We start from the raw sequence: 22004 nt of genomic DNA on the forward strand, positions 1-22004 counted from the left end.
CTGAGTGAAAACTCATCCATGCTCTCAGAACAGTGTCCCCCTCACAACAGCATCCCAAGAGCAAGTTCATCTTCCCAGTCTCCACAGCAGGGTTCCTCTCCAAAGAGCTTCTCGGCTCAGCATGCACCCGAACTCTCCACTCAGCACAGGACTCTCTGGAGAGTAAAATTCTTCTCAAAACTGTCCCCTGACAAGGTTCTACACTTACTAGCAGTGTTGCTTCAACTGTGTTCTCCTAGAAATAGTGTTCTTCAAAACAGTCTCCCAGTAACCACAGTCCACCTCAGGCTTTTCCTGGAAGGGATTTCCTTACAGACTACTACTTACAATAGAGTCTCCTCATAACGGAGGCCTTCTCTGAGGAGGTTCCCTGAGGGTGTAACAAGGTTCCCCTCAAAACATCAGATCCCAGGACCAGACTTCACCTAAGACAGATGAGCTTAAAATAAAGGCCTCTCAAAAAAAGAAACTCTTTTCTTCGAGAGAGAATTTCCTTTAGAGTAGCTCTCCTCAGAGCAGGGCCTGTCAGAACATGGTTTCAGGAAGGGATCGATCAGTAGAGCTTGCCTTTTAGGACAGCTTTCCCTTCAGAACAGCACTCCTTATAAGGTTTCCCCTCAGAATAGCTTTCGTAAGTAGCATTTCCCGAGAGCAGCTTCCCACCTATAGCAGAGCCCCACAGAGTAGCGCTCTCATAGAAGGGCAGACTCCTAAGCATGTGTCCTCTCAGAGTTAAGGTCCCCCCTTACTGCAGTGTTCTTTTCAAAACATCCCCACACTAGAGGGACTTCTCAGTGCTTAGAGCACTTGTCGTTCTTGCAGAGGACCTGGGTTAGGTTCCCAGCACCCACAGTGTATAAGTAACTTCAGTTCCATCTGGTGCCCTCTTCTGAGAGGGCTTGGTGGTATGTACTCTTTTGTATGTGTGTTGGGGGGAGGGAGGGGCGACAGGATTCTCTGTGTGGCCTTGGCTGTCCTAGAACTCACTGTATAGACCAGGCTGGCCTCAAACTCACAGAAATTTGCCTGCCTCTGCCTCCCTAGTGCAGGAATTAAGGCATGTGCCACCACCACCCAGCTGTTGGTGTATATTCTTAATCCCTCCCAGTACTTGGGAGGCAGGCAGAGCCAGGGCTATGTAGAGGAAAAACCTATCTCAAAAAAATACTCCAGGCTATCCTGAGCTACACACTGAGTTTGAGATCAGCCTGAGCTATCTGACACCTTGTGTATTATTTTTTAGGGAGGAAGGAGATATAAGGCTTTTCCTAAGAAAGAGGTCTCTTCAGAACAGCATTTCTTCAATATGATTATCTTTTATCACTCCTCAGGAATGAGCTCAGAATAGATGTCCTGTTGAAGCATTTCTCTCTGAGTGCGGTTCTTCACAGCAGGTTTCCCTTCAGAAAACCTTTCCCTAGAGCAGTATGTTTTCCAATATCATTTCTTAAAGATTTATTTATTTATTTATTTATTTATTTATTTATTTATTTATTTATTTATTTATTTAATATCTCTTCACACACACCAGAAAGGGGCATCAAATCCCACTACAGATGTTTCCCAAAACCTGGTTCCTCCCTTTCTCCAAGAACGGAGTGAACATTGAACCTGGACAGAGATCAAAAGCGGGGTGGTTCTTACCCAGTGCTCAGTGTGTCCCCTAAGGTGAGCTCTAGCTCCCCCAGCCTCCAAGGCTCATGGTCTCCTGTCATACAAGATGTCAGGGAGAGGTCCATCAGCAGTGCTCAGGGTGCAGACCAGCTGTCCAGGGGTGCTAGACATGGAGATGGAATATGCTGTACACAAGGATGGAGTTCTGTGGAAACAGGTGCTCTGGCTTGCACATGCCACACTATGCATCTGTGGTATGCCCTATCAGCATTCCCAGCTACTATGTGAAGGCAGTCACGCTGACACTCCACCCACCCTGCTACCCTCTTCCCCTAAACATTATCCTTTTGCGCCTCGGTAGGAATTTACTAGCTACTTCCAAAGACACGATGAGGTCCTAACAGAACTGGAAAAGGCCACAAAACACTGTAAAAAGCTGGAGGCAGTCTACAAAGAGTTTGAGCTCCAAAAGGTCTGCTACCTGCCTCTCAACACATTCCTGCTGAAGCCCGTCCAGAGGCTAGTCCACTACCGTCTGCTGCTGAGCCGGCTGTGTGCTCACTACTCTCCTGGGCACCGCGACTATGCCGACTGCCATGGTGAGTGCACACCGGGCCTTTAGACTCTGAGGGCTAAGGAGCAATAATTAGGGGCGGAAAGCATAGACTACACTGGCTCTACCTCAGAAAGGCTAACAACCCCAGTAGTGAGAACAGGCCATTGTCTTTCCTCTCCTTAGCTGCTGCAGGAACCACGCCCCAGGCTGTACTGGTTCAGGCCCTGTCTTTCTGTTCCCCAGGCATAGTCTTTCTCAGGCCTTGATACTTACATTGGGTGGGGTACTGTGACCAAGGTGGCCTCCTGCTGGCTGTCAGGACTTACAGCTGCCACGAGGGCACTGGGGGTTGGGGAGTGTCCTAGAATGAAATACCCACTGTTTCTTATAGGTATTTCTGTCCTGGAAGCCTTGACTCTAAAAGTTACCAAACATTTTAGCCAAGTGGCCTATTGGAAGTTCTGACATATATAAACTATCATTTTTTAATTTGTTTTTGTTTTTTTGTTTTTCTTTTGGATTTTCCAAGACAGGGTTTCTCTGTGTAGCCCTGGCTGTCCTGGAACTCTGTAGACCAGGCTGGCCTCGAACTCAGAAATCCACCTGCCTCTGCCTTCCAAGTGATGGGATTAAAGGCGTGCGCCACCACTGCCCGGCCTCATTTTTTATTTGTTAAAGTGACAGAAAGAATAAAGTTTAAATCTTGTTCATCAACAAATAGAACTTTTAGTTATAGCATAAATTTACTACAGGTTTCTGTCTACAAGTCATTGAAATTGTCATTAAATATATGATTAGCTGGGAATGGTGGTCCATGGCTTTTATCTTAGCTACTTAGGAGGTTGAGGCAGCAGGACCACTGGAGTCCAGGCAGCAGGGTTCCTGGAGTCCCCTGGAGCTACAGGTAGCTGTGAGCTGTGAGTGCTGGAAGCTGACCCCAGGTCCTCTGTAGGATGCCCAGCCGCTCCCAGGCTAGCAACTGCAGGAGCGAGTCAAAATAGTGCTCAGAGTCTGCGGCTTGTAGCTGCACGTGGCTCATCTTCAGACTGAGAGGATCACCAGGTTCTTCCTGAGGTTTTCAGCGTTGTGTACATACCATTTGTAAAGAATATGTTTATGGTTTATCAAGGATAATAATGCTGCTATGTGTTCCCCTCTTAATTTGCTTTTCTCTCTGAAAGCTACAAACAATCTGTAGGAACACTGCTCTTTTGGGACTCTTTTGGAACCCTGCCAGGATAGGGCTGGGAATAGGTGGGCATTAGCCCGGCCTAGAGACCTGGTCAAGCTGCTGCTGGTGGAAGGGGGATCACAAATGAGAGGCACTGCGGCCAGGCAGGAAGAGTGTCCTGATAAAAGGGGGAGCAGGGAACTAGAGAGATGACTCAGTGGTTATGAGCACTTTGCCTTAGAGAGGACCCAAGTTTGGCTCCCAGCATCTATTTTCAGGTGGCTCACAATATCCATTAACCCCAGCTCCAGAGGATCCAGTGCCCTTGTCTGAGGGTTTCTGCACTCAGATTTGCCCATGATCATAAACCACAAGCATGCATGCGTTCACACACACACACACACACACACACACACACACACACACAAAATACATACACTCAATTGAAAATAAAACTTCTTTGAAGAAAGGAGAGCAGGCCCTGTGATTGGTTCCAGCGGGGAGTTGGGTCACTGCACTGTGGGCAGCGCAGAGACAGGACTAGGTAGATAGTGGTTTGTAGCTGGCATAGCCTATTTGAGGCTGGCTACCCTTCCATGCTTATCTTAGAGAGTTTCCTTCTGGCTTATTGACCTCTTACATTTGCTTCAACTATAGGTGAGCATCTCTTACAAGAAAGAAGTAAATTTCTTCAAATATTTAAGACATAATGATCTGATCTCTTTAAAGAACTAATAGTGCAGGCCGGGCCTGGTGGGGCACACTTTTAATCCCAGCACTTGGGAGGCTCAGGCACGAGGATCTCTGAGTTTGAGGTCAGCCTTGTCTACAAAGCAAGTTCCAGAATAGCCAGGGCTCACACAGAAGCCCTGTCTCAAGAAACAACAACAAAAATAGAACAGAAAAAGAACTACTAGTGCTTTGCGTTCTCTAGAAAGCCTGCTTTACTCTCGCCAGCTCCTGTTGGCTGGCGGACCACTGGGCTCAACAAAGCTAAAGTATCCAGGGTGTACGGAGGGGACTGTGCTCAACATTCTGTGCTTACTGAAATGCCAGTGGGCCAAAGCCCTGCCAGGACTCTGCAGTGCCTCAAATCAAAGCCACACTATAGAATAGGCAGAAAGTGGGGTGGGGGTGTCTTGTTCAGGGGTCTAAACCGAGAGACTTGTCTACACAGAGGCACTGAAGGCCATCACAGAAGTGACCACCGAGCTCCAGCAAAGCCTTACCCGGCTGGAAAACCTACAGAAATTGACGGAGCTACAGCGAGACCTGGTCGGTGTAGAAAACCTCATTGCTCCTGGGAGGGTAAGTGGCCATACTTGGGGAAGAGTTTATGTCTGTTCTCTTTAAATTAATTTTATGAATGTAGCCTAAAACTCACCTTACAGTACACAATCTGTGGTTCTTAGTGAACTCACCAAGTTATGTAGTCATCATTAATTAGGAACATTTTCATCACCTTAGAAAGAAACTCCCAAGGGGGCTGGAGAGATGGCTCAGTGGTTAAGAGCACTGACTGCTCTTCCAGAGGTCCTGAGTTCAATTTCCAGCAACCACATGGTGGCTCACAACCATCTGTATGGGATCTGATGCCCTCTTCTGGTGTGTCTGGAGACAGTGAGTGTACTCACATATATAAAATACATATATCAGGAAGGGAGGGAGGGAGGGAGGACAGGACAGGACAGGACAGGACAGGACAGGACAGGACAGGACAGGAAAGAAAAGGGGAAGGGGAAGGGAAAGGGGAAGGGGAAGGGGAAGGGGAAGGGGAAGGGGAAGGGGAAAGGGGAAGGGGAAGGGGAAGGGGAAGGGGAAGGGGAAGGGAAAGGGAAAGGGAAAGGGAAAGGGAAAGGGAAAGGGAAAGGAAAGGAAAGGAAAGGAAAGGAAAGGAAAGGAAAGGAAAGGAAAGGAAGAAAGAAAGAAAAAGAAGCCCAAGACCCAATAGTAGTCAGTGACCATTCTGGTAAATGGAGTGTTGGGAGAGCCACCCCCATAAGGTACTGGAAGACTAAAGGAAACGCATGCACACTAGCAGGGATGGTGGTTCACATCTGTAATCCCAGCACTTGGAGCTGAGGCAGGAAGACCTTGATATTGAGGTCAGTTTAGCTGCATCGTGAGATGCCATCTCAGAAGTCTGGAATGAAAGCAACCAAACAATGCTTCTAATGTTTCCTCCCCTCTCTGAGTTGTCATTTTACCCTCATGGATTATGCCATTTATAATATGAAAACTCTTAATTTTAATGACATTCAAGTTGTCTGTACTTGTTTGTAACTTAGGTGTCATACACCAGAAGATATTTTCTAACCTAAGATTTTGCACCTATTTATTTTTCTTCTAATAGTTTTTGTTTTTCTTTTTCTATTTTTCTTTGGCAGGGACTCATGTAACCTAGGCTGGCCTCAAATTCACTGAATATTTAAGGATGACCTTGAATTTATTGTCTTTCTGTCCTCCTGCCTCCACCTCCTGAGTGAGGGATTACAGGCTTTTTCACATGGATATCAGGCTGGCCTGGCACATCTGTAGAATGGTCTTGTCCTCCTTATAAAAAAATAAAAAGCCTTATAGATATGTGGGCTTCTTTCTGGACTTGCAGTTCTGTTCCAAGGGCTGGTGTGTCTCTTGGCTGTACACTGTCACCAGATGACTCAGTACTGTTGACATAAGGACTGGAGTAAGAAAGCTTAGTAACTGGCCCTACTAAGTACTAAGTACTACAGAAGTTCCCATATAGGGTGGTAGACCTTTCTGCCGACTAGGGAACTATTCTCCTAGGGGCTGTTTCTTCATCTTATGTCAGTGAGCACGTAAAGTCTTTCTGTGCCTTATTTGGTATATGCCGGGCTGCACCCATGGGGGCTTCCATCATTTTTTTCTTATTGGCCTGGAACTCACTATGTAGCCCAGGCTGGCCATGAACTTATAGAGATCCACAAGCCTCTGCCTCCTGAGTGCAGGTGTTAAAGGCACATACCACCATATGTGGCTCCTTGACATTCTAAGCCTGTGTGGCATTAGGTTCTTGTTCTTTATTCAATACCCCAGTGCAAGGTAGTCAACTCTCACCACCCAATAGTGTTTATGGAGACTTTCCCTTTCTCATACCTGCTTCTGCCCAGCTTTTCCCACGGCAGAACTCAGATGGACACTTTCTGACTCAGTCTCCCAAATGTCTCTCTGATAGACTGGCCCTCTTGGTATCCTTGTCTTGGGCCAGATAGACAACTGAGGACTAAGATGGTCCCAGAATAGGCCTCTGGTAACTAGAGGCACTATTGAAGGTAGGGTGACTCCCCCAGAGGGCTGTCATTCAGCGGGGCTTTAGAAGCCAGAAGGGGCTGGCAAAATGGCTCAGCAGGGAGAAGTGCTTTGTGTAGGTCTGTTTAATCCTCAGATCCCACAAAGTTGCAGGAGAAAACTAGACCAAAGGGATATCTTCTGGCCTCCACACGTCCACTATCACATGTATATATGAGCGAGCGAGCAAGCAAGCTAGAGTGTGCTGTTGGCCACCATGACCTATGGCCCAGCTAGCACATGACTGTTGCACTGTCGTTCACCGGACCCTAATTGTCTTTCAGGAGTTTATCCGTGAGGGCTGCCTGCACAAGCTCACCAAGAAGGGCCTGCAACAGAGGATGTTTTTTCTGGTATGTTTCCCACTGTACCCCAAACTGCATCTCCAGTCTGGGGAGGAATCAGTGGATGTAGTTTTGTCAGGAGAGTTGTCCCCCTGACTACCACCCCAGCCCTAAGAAACTTCATCCCAGATGACAGCTCACAGTCACATGGGGAATCAGGAGGGACAGGAAGCAGCCTACCCTGGCCTGTTTGGTCCTATCCCACATTCTGGGAGAACAAGCAGAGCCATCATCAGGATGGCCTATAGAGATGTGCTGGTGGCCCAGTGACAGCCAGGGGTCTCAATGCTAGCCTAAGAACATGGGAACAGAGGACCTGACCATATGTCCTCATCTTCCCAGGCTTTCTTTCCAAGTGCCCCAGACCTGATTCATGCAGGTGAGAAGCTGACTGCACCAGCCAGACCTGGCTGTTCCTACTAGCTAGGCCAGACTAGAGGGGCTAGTGGCTGCCCCCCAATTCTGCTGGCTCATGTGGCTGCTACATACATCTGGTCAAAAAGGATCAAGGAGTGATCTTTTTTTTCCAGCAATCTCCAGTAACTTGCATAGATATGGTAAAAACATAATGGCCGTCTATAGTCATCAGAGTCAAACTATACTTACATTGAAACTTTGTCCCTTGTTTGTAAAGTTCACTTATCTAAAAGGCTTCCCCTCCTCCAGTTCTCAGATATGTTGCTGTATACAAGCAAAAGTGTCACAGGAGCCAGTCATTTCCGGATCCGTGGCTTCCTTCCACTCCGTGGCATGCTGGTGAGTGTCATCGGGCTCGCCTGAGGTTTGTCTTTTAGGTACTGGGCTGGATTTCCATCCCACCTCTCACATACAGTTGCAAGTCTGTGGGATTTTTCCAATGGTGAGCAGGCCACATATTAAGGAAATCTGTTGGATCTTTGCCTCAATTCCTCAAGGCTATTGTTCTTCCTGAACACCAGAATGCACCATATTCAGCCAATGGGCAGCTTTCTGGGTCAGCCTGTGTGGGGCAATGGGCTATGCACAGACAGGCTGGTCTCCAGTCAAGCTGAGGTCTGAACCCCGGTAGAACCTGATGGGTGGTAATTCCCACCTACATGGGACGGAAGGCGTTCCCTCATGTCTCCTCATGTCTGTCTAGACTCTAGCCATGGTCTCCTTTAGCTCCTGACAGTATGCCTACTTTCCCCACAACTTGGAATCAGTTTTGGTAGTCAGCTGTTTCATGTACCATGTAGTTTAAGAATCTCATCCAAAAACACCTGTCCCATGGACAGACACAAGGCCTGTGTTCACTGGACTATGTGTGATTCAAAGTTGCTAGGAGCCTGCATATGTATCTATAAACATGTCTGAAATGGGATAACCACTGGACCTTAACATAATCCAGTTTATCAACTTTGTCTTTGGGTGTTAATGAAAACCCTGGTTAAGGGCTGTAGAAATGGCTCAGTGGTTTTTAGGAGTGCTCACTGCTCTTCCAGATGACACAAGTTCAGTTCCCAGCACCCATGTCAGGCAGCTCACAACTGCCTATAACCAAGGAACTTAATGCCATCTATGGGTACTCTCACACAGATACACACACACACATGGATAAAAATAAATCTTTAAAAAACAAAAGAAGGGCTGGAGAAGGCTCAGTACTTGATTCCCAGCATACACATGGCAGCTAACAACCACCTGTAACCCTAATTCCAGGAGATCCAACACCTCTTATTGTCTTTATAGGCACGGCATGCATGTGATGCAGATATACATGTAGGCACAAGTCCATACACATTAAAAAGAAATCTCAAAACAAATTTCGGAAACAAAATTAAAACCCAATTAAAATCAGAGAGTCAGGAAGATCTAGAGGCTGTCTTCTTTCATGTAGAGCTTGGGACCTGGCCTGAAACTTGTCCCGGAGACATGGAAGGCAAGGGCAGTGAGCATTTCTCCATGGTCCCTGACATCTCAGTGCTGTGGTCCTCTCCTCTCCCCTCCCACCGCCCGCTGTGGTGGTGTCTACTGCTGCAGCAGCAAGCTAGGTCCCTCTTACTGACTCAGCAGGCCTCTGCTCAGCCCGAAGCAGGCATTTGTTAATACGTGACTCTACGTTGATGAACTTAGCAAGGGGCCACCTCTGGAAGACAGCCCCATTGTTTAATGGTTTACTTTTAAAATATACATTCCTATAGGAAAGCCCTGAAAATACAACATAAATATCACCTTGACTCCACTCCAGATTTAGCTATGGTAACTTCTTTGCCAGTTAATGTCCCACAAGCGGCTTTGTGAGTAGTAGTTTTTTTTTCCTCAGTAATTCATCTTGAGCACTCTATTACATTCTCTGACTTCTCTGGTGCAGTAATGGAGACTGGTGACAAACATGAAGCTTGTATGCCCAATCTAATATTCCATTAGGCTAAGTATGGTCTTTTAAGAGTGTATTCCACTGGAGAGATGGCTCAGTAGTTAAGAGCACTGACTGCTCTTCCAGAGGTCCTGAGGTTCAATTCCCAGCAACCATGTGGTGGTTCACAACCACCTTCAATGAGGTCTAATGCCTTCTTCTGGTGTGTCTGAAGAGAGCAATGGTGTACTCACACATAAAATAATCTTAAAACAACAACAAAAAAGAGTGTATACCACATTATTAGGCTTCTGTCTCTCAAACATCTTTTTTTGCTGTGCAAAGCACATGTTGCTTTGAGTCTCTTTGCTTGTCACTGTCCAGCAAGAGCATCAGTCGGCTGCTCACAATGAGTTCTAAATGTGCATGTGTATGGGATACACATGAATGTTGAAGCCCAGGGGTCAAAATCGGGTATCTTTGGAGTTTCCACCCTATTTTTGGGGGGGACAGAGTCTCTTATTGAACCTAGAACTCATCAATTTAGCTAATGGCTAGCCCAGGGGCTCCAGGGATCTAAGTGTCTCTGTCTTCCTAGTACTGGGATTATAGATGTTCATCATACAGCCAGCTTTTTACATGGGACTTGACAATCTTAACTGAGCCATCTGTTCTGACCCAGGTCACAAACACTTTTTGTTAAGTACTAATTACCTTTTTTAGTTTCTCCATAATTTTGTGGAACTTAAAACTCCATCCTGTACAGGTACCTTATTTTGGGATGGCCTTTGACATATGACAACCATTTATGAAGGAATGATTTAAACAGATTGCTGTGGTCAGCCCTTCTCACCATTTCTTTAAGGGCTTTATTTAGCCCTGTTAGGCTAGATATGAGATTGTATTGGCTTTTATTTTTTGGTGTTTGGACATGGTCCTCCTATGCAGCCCCAGTTGTCTTGGGGCTGTGTAGACCAGGCTGGCCTCAGACTCACAGCCAGTATCTGCCTCTGCTGGTATTAAAGGCATGTGCCACCACACACAGTTCTAGCGGCACTTTTTAAAATGTTTTTATTTTTATTTGTGTTTCTATGTATGGGTATGTGCATATATGTACTGGTGTCCTTGGATGCCAGGAGGAGGTATTGGATATCCTGAAGTTGGAGTTACAGATGATTGTGAGCTGCCCAAGTGGATACTAGGAACCAAACTTCAGTCTTCTGAAGAAACAGCAAGCACTCTTAATTGCTGAGCCATGTCTTCATACCTGTTTTTCATTTCTCAGTATGTCTAGCATTTGTTAGATGTAATTAGTTAAGAATGTAACTTTTTCTTTCCATATAGTCATTTCCCCATTATTTGTTGAATCCTTCATGTTGTGTGACAACCTTCATCATATACTTTGCTTACAGCAGTATCTTCTACTCTACCAGTGCCATCTATACTGGAGATAGTTACTATGTGGAGGACTACACCCTACCCCATCCTCATCCCCCCTTTTAAAATTATCTTTGCAGGGCCAACAAGATAGCTCTGTAGATACAGTATTTGATATGCAAACTTGACAAATCAAGCCCAGTTTCATGGAGTCCATGTAAAAGTGAACTGTGTGCATGTGTACACACATCATATACATAATGATACAGTTTTTTGTTTTGTTTTGTTTTGTTTTTTGTTTTTGTTTTTCGAGACAGGGTCTTTCTGTACAGCCCTGGCTGTCCTGGAACTCACTCTGTAGACCAGGCTGGCCTCGAACTCAGAAATCTGCCTGCCTCTGCCTCCCAAGTGCTGGGATTAAAGGCGTGCACCACCACTGCCCGGCAATGATACAGTTTTAAAAATGCATTTAAGTACTCCAAGTAAACTTTGGAGTCATTTAAACAAATTCCACTCCAAAGCACCATTGACATTTCAACTGGAATCACATGAAACTTAAGTATTAACTTGGGGAAAGACTTAACAGACTACATTCTAACACATGACTAGTATGATGTCAGAACTTTTTTGTTGAGAGAATAACTCAGTGATTTTTGTCCTGTGTGTTCTGTATGGGGAACTGTCCATTCTTTGGGGTCATTTGTAACTGGCAGTCATTGGGCTGAATAGTGTGCTTCCTTATCTAAACTATTCAGAGACGAGTAGCTCTTAGCTTGAGAGGAACTTGATCATGTTAAAGCAGTTTCCTTATGTCACAGAGATGAAAATTAAAAATGTTGGCTTTCAGCAATGGTGTTCCCAGTCGTAAAGAAATGACCACTTTTGCTGACTTCAGATAGGATTCTGTTACTAAGCTTTGTAGTTGCATCTTTAAATCTACCTTGCTTTGTACCAGGACACTTCCTGTATCTGGTCTTAGATTTGAATTGGTAATATTTTATCTTGGAATTGTTCTATCAGATCAGTGTAATTTGACTGAGATCAGTATGCAGTGGCTTTCCTTTGCATCTGATAAAGATGTTGGTCCCAGGGTGATGAGTTTTCCAGCTCCTAGTACTGAAATCCTCAACATTTTCTTTGCTTGATTTTCAGCTAATAGTGTTGGACCCACCGGTGAGTATTTCTGTGTCTCTAGACCAGACCTCAGTCACTTGGCAGCAGTTGCCATAATGTAGGGACACAAGTGTGCCTCCTGTACTTCCCTTGTAGTTATTCAGACTTAGACTGTACAAACCTTCCAAGCCAGCTGCACCTAGTATTATTGGTAGTCATTTTTTGTATGCCTGATTTAGGCTAAACTAACATTCTCCTAGCCCATAGGATGTCACCTCTTCTCTCACCTACAGGTAGAAGAAAGTGAGAATGAATGGTCTGTTCCTCATTGCTTCACCATCTATGCAGCTCAGAAAACAATTGTGGTAGCAGCCAGGTAAGGGCCTCTTCCTGATTCACAGCAGGGCCTGCTGCAGGGATGAGGACTTCAGTACCAACCTCTGGACTCTACCTCCCTCATGGGACTCAGCTGTTTCCAGGTTATGCAGGCAAAGGACTATTTTCCCCTTTGTAGTCAGGAAGGAGTATCTTTCCCCTTGTAGACAGGGAAGGATTGTTGACATTTGTGTTTTCAAGAAATCAACCAGGGTGCTTCTGAGAAGATGCCTGTACAGTTAGTTCATGTCAACTGGTCTTATTTGTTTGTTTGTTTATTTATATGAGTACGCTGTAGCTGTCTTCAGAAACACCAGATCCCTTTACAGATGGTTGTGAGCCACCATGTGGTTGCTGGGATTTGAACTCAGGACCTCTGGAAGAGCAGTCAGTGCTCTTAACCACTGAGCCATCTCTCCAGCCCCCTCACCTGGTCTCTTAATAGCACCAGCACTCCAGCCCTCAGGCAAGTAGTATTAGGATCATGGTGAAAGCCAACTTGGGGGTCACAGCCCAAGAGCAAATGGAGGTTTTCTCCTTTCCAGACCAGTGAATTCTTCCAGTATAATCCCTGCTCAGTGAAATCTGATCTGGTTTTCCTCCACCAGGAAATGCCACCTTAGTCATGAACCAGATCCAATCCTGTGAGACTTCTGGTAATAAACTAATTCCAGCACTGGTGCCTGCCCTGCTTCCCCAGCTCACCCTAGTAACAGGCTGGAGAAGGCATGTTTCTGATTATCCTCAAGACCCAGGGAGTGGAGCAGATGCCCAAACCAGACCTGTCCCCTGATTCAAAGGACAGGACTCCAGGGTGGGTAGGAAGAGCTTCCCCAAGGAGGCAGCTAACTTAACTTTCTCCTTTACAGCACTCGGCTAGAAAAGGAAAAGTGGATGCAGGACCTGAATGCAGCAATCCAAGCAGCCAAGACTATCGGTGACTCACCCCCAGTGCTGCTGGGAGGCCCGGTGTATACTCGTACCCCTAGTGAGTTTTGACTCAAGACACCCCAAGAGATGCCCTCTGTAGCTCTGAAAGCTTTCCTAAAAATTGTTTTCCTGACCTTGGCCAGCCTACCAGGTCCCATGAGTTTCCTTCCCCACACAAGAAAAACTAGTGGCCATGCCTAGGTAGAAGAGTTCTTGGGCTGTCCTAGCACCATGATTTTGTCTGGCTGTTGATTGGGTACCAAGAGCCTATTTCCCAGATCCTGGAGGAGCCTCATGGGTGAGTGGTACCAGCTGCTAACTTTCCTCAGGATCTTCTGATGAAGTCTCTCTGGAAGAATCAGAAGATGGTCGAGGAAACCGGGGCTCCCTGGAGGGGAACAGCCAGCACCGGGCCAATACAACAATGCATGTGTGCTGGTACCGTAATACAAGTGTGTCCAGAGCAGACCACAGTGCAGCTGTTGAGGTATGGCTGTCATGAGCATACATGTGGGCCACCCACTCACCTCCACTCCCCACCCCCACCCCTCGTGTGCTGGCTACTGGGGAGGAGCCCAGTCAGACAGCTTCCTCCTCCTCCCTCATCTACTTAAGCTCTCTGGACTTCAACCAAATGTTATCTGTTATCTCATAAGGACAGTCAAAACAGAGGCAGCAGTTCATCTACGATGGGATTTGCCCAACAGCCCCCAGGACACTGCTCTCCCTGGTCTGCTCAAACTTCCCATTCTGGGCTCACGATTACTCCACTTATAGAATGACTAGTGCTTGTACACACCTGGCTTCATAAACCTCAAGTTATTGCGCCTAGCATCTCCACACTCTCATTCCTGGACTTGCTCCCCTCACCCAACTCCAAATTCTCCTCTGCCCCATCCCCACTATAGTGGGCCAGGCTCAAGACTGTATGTAGGGGCCAGAACATAGCGAATCCCTAGTGAGGCCTGAGACACTTACTTGAGATCAAAGTAGATAGGGGACTCTTGGGAAGCTAGGCAGCACATATTAGATACGGGACCTGCAGACAGGAAGCTGGGAATATCTTGTCTAGTGTTGCACTTAAATACCTTCCCCCCATAACTTCAAAGAGCCTTCCAGGGTTGGTTCAATGTGTTATAACCACCCCCATCTTGCTCTCTTGTAGGTTTGTAAGTGCTGTCTTTTGTCAGAAAACTAATTTTATTACATATTAGAAAAAGAAAGTATCCTACTTAAGTGTTTGGGACATAAGTCCAGACGAACATCCTGTTGTCAGATCTTAAGCACAACCATATCTTTAAAATGCTATCATCAGCCAGGTATGGTGGTGCACACCTATAATCCTAGCACCTGGGAGGCAAAGGCAGGCAGATCTGAGTTTGGCACTAGTCTGATCTACAGAGTTTCAGGACAGCCAGGGCTACACAGAAAAAGCCTATCTTGGGGAAGCAAAAAGAAAAAGGATGTTGAGCACAGCAGACCCGTATGTGGGTATTCTGGCTAGATGGCAGGGTTAGGGGGCTAGTGGCAGCTGCTGAGCAAATCTCAAGACTATACTGAAGGCAACATGCTTTTTCTCTTTTCTGACAGAACCAGCTTTCAGGATATCTGCTGAGAAAGTTCAAGAACAGTAATGGCTGGCAGAAGCTCTGGGTGGTCTTTACCAACTTCTGCTTGTTCTTCTATAAAACACATCAGGTATGTTGCACTGGAGTCTAGGCACAAAAAGTACAAGGCGCCCATCTGCTTATCTCTTTCTTCTTCACATTTTGAAGATCAGCCCATTATAGCACCTTCTCTATGAAAATGGGATTAGTATGGGGTCCCTCTGTACAAACTACCACTTTCTTGGGAGAGTCAGTGGTACAAAGTGAAGTGCTGTGTAGGACTCCTGGCCCCCAGTGACCCTGTTCCTGTGTTGACTTGCAGGATGACTACCCCCTGGCCAGCCTCCCACTATTGGGTTACAGCGTGAGCCTCCCCAGGGAGGCTGACAGCATCCACAAAGACTATGTCTTCAAGCTCCAATTCAAATCTCACGTCTACTTCTTCCGGGCTGAGAGCAAGTACACATTTGAAAGGTGATTCTGCCATGCTTCTTTTGTTTGCTGCCATTCATTGAGCCTAAGGCAAATTTCCCAGTTTCTAAAAACCAAGGGTCAAGTAATGTTTACAGGAGTCTGTTTTCAGTGATATGTTCATGTTTACATGTGTGCATACATACAATGACCAAAGGACTTCTGGAGCCTTTTTTTTTTAAGTTGTGGGAAGGACACGTGTGCCACTTGAGTGTGCAGGTCAGAGGACTACTATGTGGGGTTAGTTTTGCCACGTACCTTTATGTGGGTTCTGGGGATTGAATTCAGGTTGCCAGGCTTGCATGGCAAGTGTTAGCTGCTGAAGCCTTGCACTGGAACAATCTGCCTTGTTTTAGGAGACAGGTGTCTTGCTGATTAGGCTGGCTGGCTGAGCAGCAAATCCATCTCCAGCTCCACCTCCTCAGTGCTGGATTAGGAGTGAACATCATGGCTAGCTTTGTACTCAGGGGCTAAGGATGAAACTCAGTTCCTCATGCTTGCACAGCAAGAACTAGCTGTATTTTTTAGGCACTCTTGATAAGGTATGTGAATTTATGCCGACTGGTTTGACCCTTTTCACAGGTGGATGGACGTCATCAAAAGGGCCAGCAGCTCACCAGGGAGACCCCCAAGTTTCACTCAGGACTGCTCACATCACTCTCCAGGGCTGGAGGCAGAGATCAGAGAAAAGGAGGCATGCCCTTCACCCTGCTTGGACAAGAACCTCTGACAGAGGCTTGCAGGGACTGTAAGCATCATCCCAGGCACTTAATAACTGGCATCCTCCTACCAGATAGGTGGCACTGACCCTGGAATGGGCCTCATAAAAACTCTAGGAGGGGTTCTGCTGCCCCCAACCTCCAGAAACAATGAAGACTCATGATGGCTGGGGCACATGTCTGAGATCCGTGAAAAGGAAGTGAAGGTCCTTAGTTTCATGAACATAGCCCTGCTGAGGACTAGCCCTAAATACAGGTTGGATTGCTTCTTCTTCTACCTGTAGCCTCAGGCTAGCACTATATACTCAGGCTTATGTGATGAGCTCATATTACTCTAGGGGTTAGTCTCCAGATCAGCAAAAGCTGCTCTGGTTCCCATCGCACATGCCCATGTGACTTAAAATAAAAGAACATCTCCCCCACCCACCAGCATCCCCTTTGCCCTACTTTGTTCTTCAGAAGGCCACCAGAAAGTGTTAGGTTATATGACAATAGCTCAGAAGCTATAGAAATCCTGTCTGGCCAGGCTCTGTACATCAGAACATTTCCAATCCAGGTCTTTATTGAAATGGTAGGGTTTTCAATGCTCTATTAAAACTAACACTTAATGTCAGAATACTCAGGAAGTTCAATTTTCCTAAAAAAAAAAAAAAAAAAACCCAAAATATTCTGGACGATTCGAGTACTCATGAAAACACACAGTACCTGAACTGACACCACAAGGCAAATGATGACCATCTTGGGCCCCTATGAGCCCTCAAGACAATGTCCCTGGTGTAGACGAAGAGCCAAAGCTGCCCAATAGTTACTATGCTCCTTGGTCTACCTGCTGCAGGGACTGAGGAGTCTATATAGAAGGTCATACCAGCCTCCCAAGTTGCTGCCCAGTTCTGCAAGGGCTCCCAGGTGCCTAGCATAGCTTCAGACAACCAAGGAGTGAACACAGGTGTCAAGGGGCTGCTGTGTAGGGCAGAAAGAAGGTAACCTGGCTTGTGAAGCCTACAGGCTGGTCAGTCTTTACAGTTGTAACACAACACAAGAGGGCTTCCAAGTCAGTCCTTTTACAGCTCAAAACAAACAGCATTCTTCTCCCTCTCTGTGAAGAGTAGTGCATTCAGTTGGTTGTTCAGCGGGTAGATGTCAGGTGGTTCCTGCTGTGTGAGAACCTGTCAAGTGAAAGGTACCATTACCGTCCCTGGACATGCACGTCAGCAACACCTCGCAAGCCTCTTAGATGTACAGTCCACAGCAATCTTTTTTTGTTGTTTTGTTTTTGTTTCTTTGAGACAGGGTTTCTCTGTGTAGCCCTGGCTGTCCTGGAACTCACTGTGTAGACCAGGCTGGCCTCGAACTCAGAAATCTGCCTGCCTCTGCCTCCCAAGTGCTGGGATTAAAGGCGTGCGCCACCACTGCCCGGCAGTTCACAGCATTTTTACCAACAGCATATCACAGGATGGAAGATGTCCTTAGTGTTTCAAAATCAGTGTCAACTAGACCAAACTTTGGTGGGCCTCTCTCAGCGTGCAAGGGCAGGATCCAGAGGGTAAGGGAGGAGGAACTGGTACATCTGCCTGTAACAGCTCAGGAACCCTGAGCCTGAGGGGCTTCCACGAAAGACTCAGTGTTTGCCTTGCCTGTCCCTTCACAGGCATGTGTCAGCTCAGGGCTCCCCATCAGTAGCAGGCACACCCTGGGCTTACAAGCATCCATGCTGTTTGGGGGACACAGAACCTCTAGGAAGCCACCAAGTAGAAAGGTCAGAAGTCAGCTGCACACAATGCTCTGTGTCACTGAGCCATTTTGCCACGGGAACTCTGTCCAGACACTGCCCGAAAATGAGGGTCCAACCTTCATGCATAATTCAAAGCCACAAAAGGCTCACTTGCCTCTCTAACTCCAAAGACAAAAATGAGAGAGCATGCTAACCCTGACAAAGGAGGACTGAACCAGCTGCTCCCAAGAATGAGTCCCAGGCTTCATTCTGTGGTCAGTACCCCCATGCAGATATCTTCCTGGGTTGGCGCACTGTGCTCACCTCTGCACACGCTCCACCAGGTGCACCATCAGCTTGTCTGAGATGCCAGGACAGGATTCCTCAGCCAGGCTGAAGGCATTCTCTAGCTCCTCCAGGGCACCCACGCTCCCACCGCTCTGCTTGTGCTTCTCTTTGAGCTGCAAAGAGAGCATGGACCTCACTGGCATCTTACCTGGATGACTTGGAAGACCTACAGAAAGCACAACAGCGCTGCACAGGTAGTGCACTTCTGCCTTGTTGATGGGGACTCTTGTGGCTCTTCCATCTTGAGGATCCTCTCTCCCCTGACTTGGGTTATCAAGAGGTCAGAACCATGTGGTTTCTTACAGACTGAAGGTCAAGAAATAATCAAGTGGATCCAGTCTGATTTAGAAACTGGCACAGAAACTCTTGAGTACTCTACAAGGACTTTTGACAGACATCCCAGATCAGACTATAAAGTGTCAATAACCATTTCTGGGACTTTAACTCCTGCATGTACTCTTCCCTAAGGAGTCATCTGCTCAGTCCTGGACAACACTACACAGTGTTCACAACACAGCCCTAAGTGGCTGCTCCTATTCTGGCTAAGGTCACTCACTCTCTTCAGGGAGAAACACTCGGCTATTTCCTTTCAACTACATCCTGTCCTCCGTCTCTGTGCTCTAGGTGCTATTGTCACCCACTGAGTGAACAACCTACTGTCTACAATCTACTTTCTAGCTTCAAATCCGTATGTGAACATTCATTCCTGGCCGCACTGTATTTCTGAAAATATTCTAACATCAGGCAACAATGACATAAGGTCATATAGCCACCAAGGAATCACCTCCCTGACCTAGGTCTGACCCAACAATCCTTTGTCTTCCTCTACGAAAGAATCATGTAGTGGTGAGGCATTGTAAAAATCAGTAGTGCCGTAATGCCAGAGGACCTTAGCAGGTCTGGGAACACAAAACGGTACTGGTCAGGTCAGTTCCTCCCGCGCTTTATGGTACAATCCTCAGGAAGCTGGACCCACAAGCCTGTGCATAACTAGCTGCAACAGACCCAGAAATCAAATAGATAACGTCCAGGCTCACGGCCACTAGAACACCACACACCATGGCTCTGCAGACAGCACCTCTAAAGAACAAAGCCAGTGCCCTACATGATCACAGGCTTAGCTCTATTCTCACCTCTCCAAAGACAGGACGGACTAGTGTGGACAAGCACTGGGACCTTGGCTGTCTCTTGATAGGCTCTGCAGGCTGCAAGGAGGAAAGCAAGACACTGGGTATGTGGAGATAAAGAGAGGCTCCATTTCCTGTCTTCTCAATCTGTCTTGAGCAGGATGACAGAGCACAGACCAGGGGTCAACTCCAAAAACTACAAGGCAGCCCAAGCCATCAGTTCTTATCAGGCCTGTCTGTACCTAAGCACCAGCAGACCCAGGCTTCAGCCTGACTCCTAGATAGTTCAGTGCCACTCTGCCCTGTCCTTCTCAAACTTTTTGCCCAAACCCCAGATAATGAGTGTTTAATATAGCCCTAGGTCACAGGCACTTTGGAGCTGACCTCATCAAAGCCTGATACACAGTAGTCCACATCTGCTGCCCCAGGAAAAGTGAGGCGGGCTGGTACATATGGGGCAGTGCTCTGGCCCAGGGCATGAACAGACCTTCTGTGAGCTGTGCAGAGCAGTTCCCTTGTGCAGCTTGCTATGTGGACTTGGCCGGATGGTTGGAGGAAACGTCCAGATGGGACCCTGCTCCCCATCCTCAGCCTCGCCATCACTAAAGAGGATAAAGAATCAGAAGAACTGATGGAGAAAGGGCAGGAAGTAAACATGGTACCAAGGTACATCTCATTTCTCTGAGGCAGCCTCTTAGCCTAGGATGCCCTAGACAGTGGACAGAACTCTGTCCAGGCTGCAGCATTTAGGTGATAGTCAAAAGGCCCTGTCCTCCAGCCTACAGGTTCCCTGCCCAGTACAAGTTCCCACTGTAGTAACCAAGCCCTGCCTCTGGAGAGAAGACCTCCACTGGCATCAAGCACCAGGGAGCTCTTGAGGTCCAAATGAAAAGAAAAAAAGAAAACATTCCTACATGTCAGAATCCTCAGAACTGGACTCCTCTCCATGCCCCTCAGACTTCCAGCGCTTATATCGGTCAATAAGTTCAGTGAGAAAGGAGGTCTTCTTGGTGTATCGTGTGATGAATTTGTGCTTCAGGAGCTCCTTGGCAGTGGGTCGCTGCCAGGGAGACAGACAAAGTCAGAGCTGAATTCCACCCTCACAAAAGACACAAGGAAGGACAGGTAAGGATGTGAAGGCTGGGCCCTGTCCCACCAAGTTTACATCCTCCCTTCATAAACTTCCCCAAACCCCTCAGCTGCCTGGGGTGGCCCAAGTGGATATAGGCCTTACGAATCGTGGGTCCTTATTGAGGCAGGCCTCTACAAACTCCTTGAAGGGTTTGCTGTGGTGGCCCTCCAATGTGGGTGGGTTGTTCTTGGGAATCAGGAACAGGACTCGCATAGGGTGGAGATCAGAGTTTGGCGGCTCCCCCTTGGCCAGCTCAATGGCTGTGATGCCCAGGGACCAGATGTCAGCCTAGAGAGTTATCACACAGGACAGTTGCTACGTGAAACATTTTGAGTGGTGGCAGTATACTCTCACCTCCCATCCAGAACTCACCTTGAAGTCATAGGCCGACTGCTTGATAACCTCAGGTGCCATCCAGAAGGGTGTACCCACAAATGTGTTCCTCTTGATTTGTGTGTCTGTGAGCTGCCCAGCCACACCGAAGTCTGCCAGCTTCACATCACCCTGCTCCGAGAGCAGCACGTTGGCAGCTGCTCAATACAGGATAGGTGGGCATCATCCTTGGCTCCACAGCCCCCCAAAATAACCCTGCATGCAACTCCCTGACTAGTGATGGGATGGTATCCTCTGGCCCCTAGGGACAGCAGCAGATATGTCTTGGGAACTTAGTTTTCCTGGACATTGGCCACTGCTGGCAAGGGCAGGCAATCTGGGGGACCTACAGGAACATTCCTACCTTTGTTCCAGGGCCTGGCATGTTTGTGTTTTCTGACAAGCACCAACAATAGTGACACCTCACATATAATCATAGTGACCCTAACTGAATTGTACAGCTGGAATGGCTCGTCAGGGCATCTATCACTCTGCCTATAGGATTCCACCCTGTGACATAAGGCTCAGCTATCCTCACTAAGTCATTCATGGTGGGCTGGCCCAACTTTGTGAGTCCTCATCAGGACTGGACCACACAGAAGTGTTGCACAAATCCACATCTGAATCCACACACTGCTCCTGCTTTGTACTAGTACACAACTGGTTTCCTTCACATATATGAAATCAAAGATTAGGAGATGTGAGATTAAGGTTTTTTCTAGGCTGGCAAAGTAGCTCAGTTGCAGAATGTTTGCTTAGAATGCATAATCCCCTAGGCTCTACCCTCAGTGTGGCCATTAAAAATGGGGATAAAAAGTAAAATGGACAACCCCCCCCCCCCAATTCCCCAGTTTCCAGGTGGCAGAAGCGTTCCCCACATCCCATGCCCTCAGGCACCACAATCTACTAGGCTCCACATGCCCATCTCTTTCTAGGTCATGGGCAGAACTGCATCCAAGCCCACCCCGCAGGACCTTTGATATCTCGGTGGATCTTGCGCTCTGAGTGCAGATAATCCAGGCCTTTCAGGATCTCCCGCAAGATGGTGGCAATATAGGTCTCTTCCAGGGGACCAGGTTTCAGCTGCAGGAGCACAGACAGGAAGAACTTCAATTGCAGCTACCACACCCATACCTCCACAGCACCTGAACAGCACCACCCACCAACTTCTGAGTCCTGCAAAAGAAGCCTGGGGGCCTTTATGTTCCTTAGTTCCTATAGTTTCAGATGTCAAGGATAATGGGGGAAGTAAGGAGAAATGGGGGTGACAGCTGTTTTCAGAAAACTTAAGAGTTGCTTTAATCTTTTCTGTGACTATAAAGATGGGAATAGGTTAACCAAGGACCTGACACTCTTATTTGTCTGGGGGCTCTAACTGTGCCTATTCCCCTAGCCCAGTAGAGGCCCAAGA

General features: G+C 47.2%; 2 protein-coding genes across 5 annotated transcripts in view; one reads left to right on the top strand and one right to left on the bottom strand.

Annotated features, from left to right (window-relative positions):
- The window catches only part of Farp2 (FERM, RhoGEF and pleckstrin domain protein 2), a 109873-nt gene extending 93354 nt beyond the window's left edge, over nucleotides 1-16519 (top strand). Inside the window, exons 18-27 of the mRNA NM_145519.2 lie at nucleotides 1976-2213; nucleotides 4519-4649; nucleotides 6935-7003; nucleotides 7661-7750; nucleotides 12095-12177; nucleotides 13046-13164; nucleotides 13436-13593; nucleotides 14697-14804; nucleotides 15036-15187; nucleotides 15767-16519. Of these exons, the coding sequence (NP_663494.2) occupies nucleotides 1976-2213; nucleotides 4519-4649; nucleotides 6935-7003; nucleotides 7661-7750; nucleotides 12095-12177; nucleotides 13046-13164; nucleotides 13436-13593; nucleotides 14697-14804; nucleotides 15036-15187; nucleotides 15767-15914 (1296 nt within the window). The 3' untranslated portion in view covers nucleotides 15915-16519. The remainder of the gene's footprint in view (nucleotides 1-1975; nucleotides 2214-4518; nucleotides 4650-6934; nucleotides 7004-7660; nucleotides 7751-12094; nucleotides 12178-13045; nucleotides 13165-13435; nucleotides 13594-14696; nucleotides 14805-15035; nucleotides 15188-15766) is intronic.
- Stk25 (serine/threonine kinase 25 (yeast)) overlaps nucleotides 15294-22004 on the bottom strand; it is a 33466-nt gene continuing 26755 nt past the window's right edge. The window contains exons 5-12 of one of the 4 annotated variants that reach the window (NM_021537.3): nucleotides 21568-21676; nucleotides 20594-20751; nucleotides 20324-20509; nucleotides 20004-20149; nucleotides 19577-19691; nucleotides 19096-19167; nucleotides 17939-18075; nucleotides 15294-17069 (exon numbers count right to left, since the gene is read on the bottom strand). In NM_021537.3, coding sequence (NP_067512.3) covers nucleotides 17030-17069; nucleotides 17939-18075; nucleotides 19096-19167; nucleotides 19577-19691; nucleotides 20004-20149; nucleotides 20324-20509; nucleotides 20594-20751; nucleotides 21568-21676 — 963 coding nt within the window. In that variant the 3' untranslated portion in view covers nucleotides 15294-17029. Of the gene's footprint in view, nucleotides 17070-17938; nucleotides 18076-19095; nucleotides 19168-19576; nucleotides 19692-20003; nucleotides 20189-20323; nucleotides 20510-20593; nucleotides 20752-21567; nucleotides 21677-22004 lie in introns of all 4 variants that reach the window. The other 3 variants (XR_001785363.1, XM_006529768.2, XR_387188.1) reach the window with 3 other exon arrangements.

This window comes from Mus musculus, chromosome 1, assembly GCF_000001635.26.
Source record: "Mus musculus strain C57BL/6J chromosome 1, GRCm38.p6 C57BL/6J".
NCBI classification, from domain to species: Eukaryota; Metazoa; Chordata; class Mammalia; order Rodentia; family Muridae; genus Mus; species Mus musculus.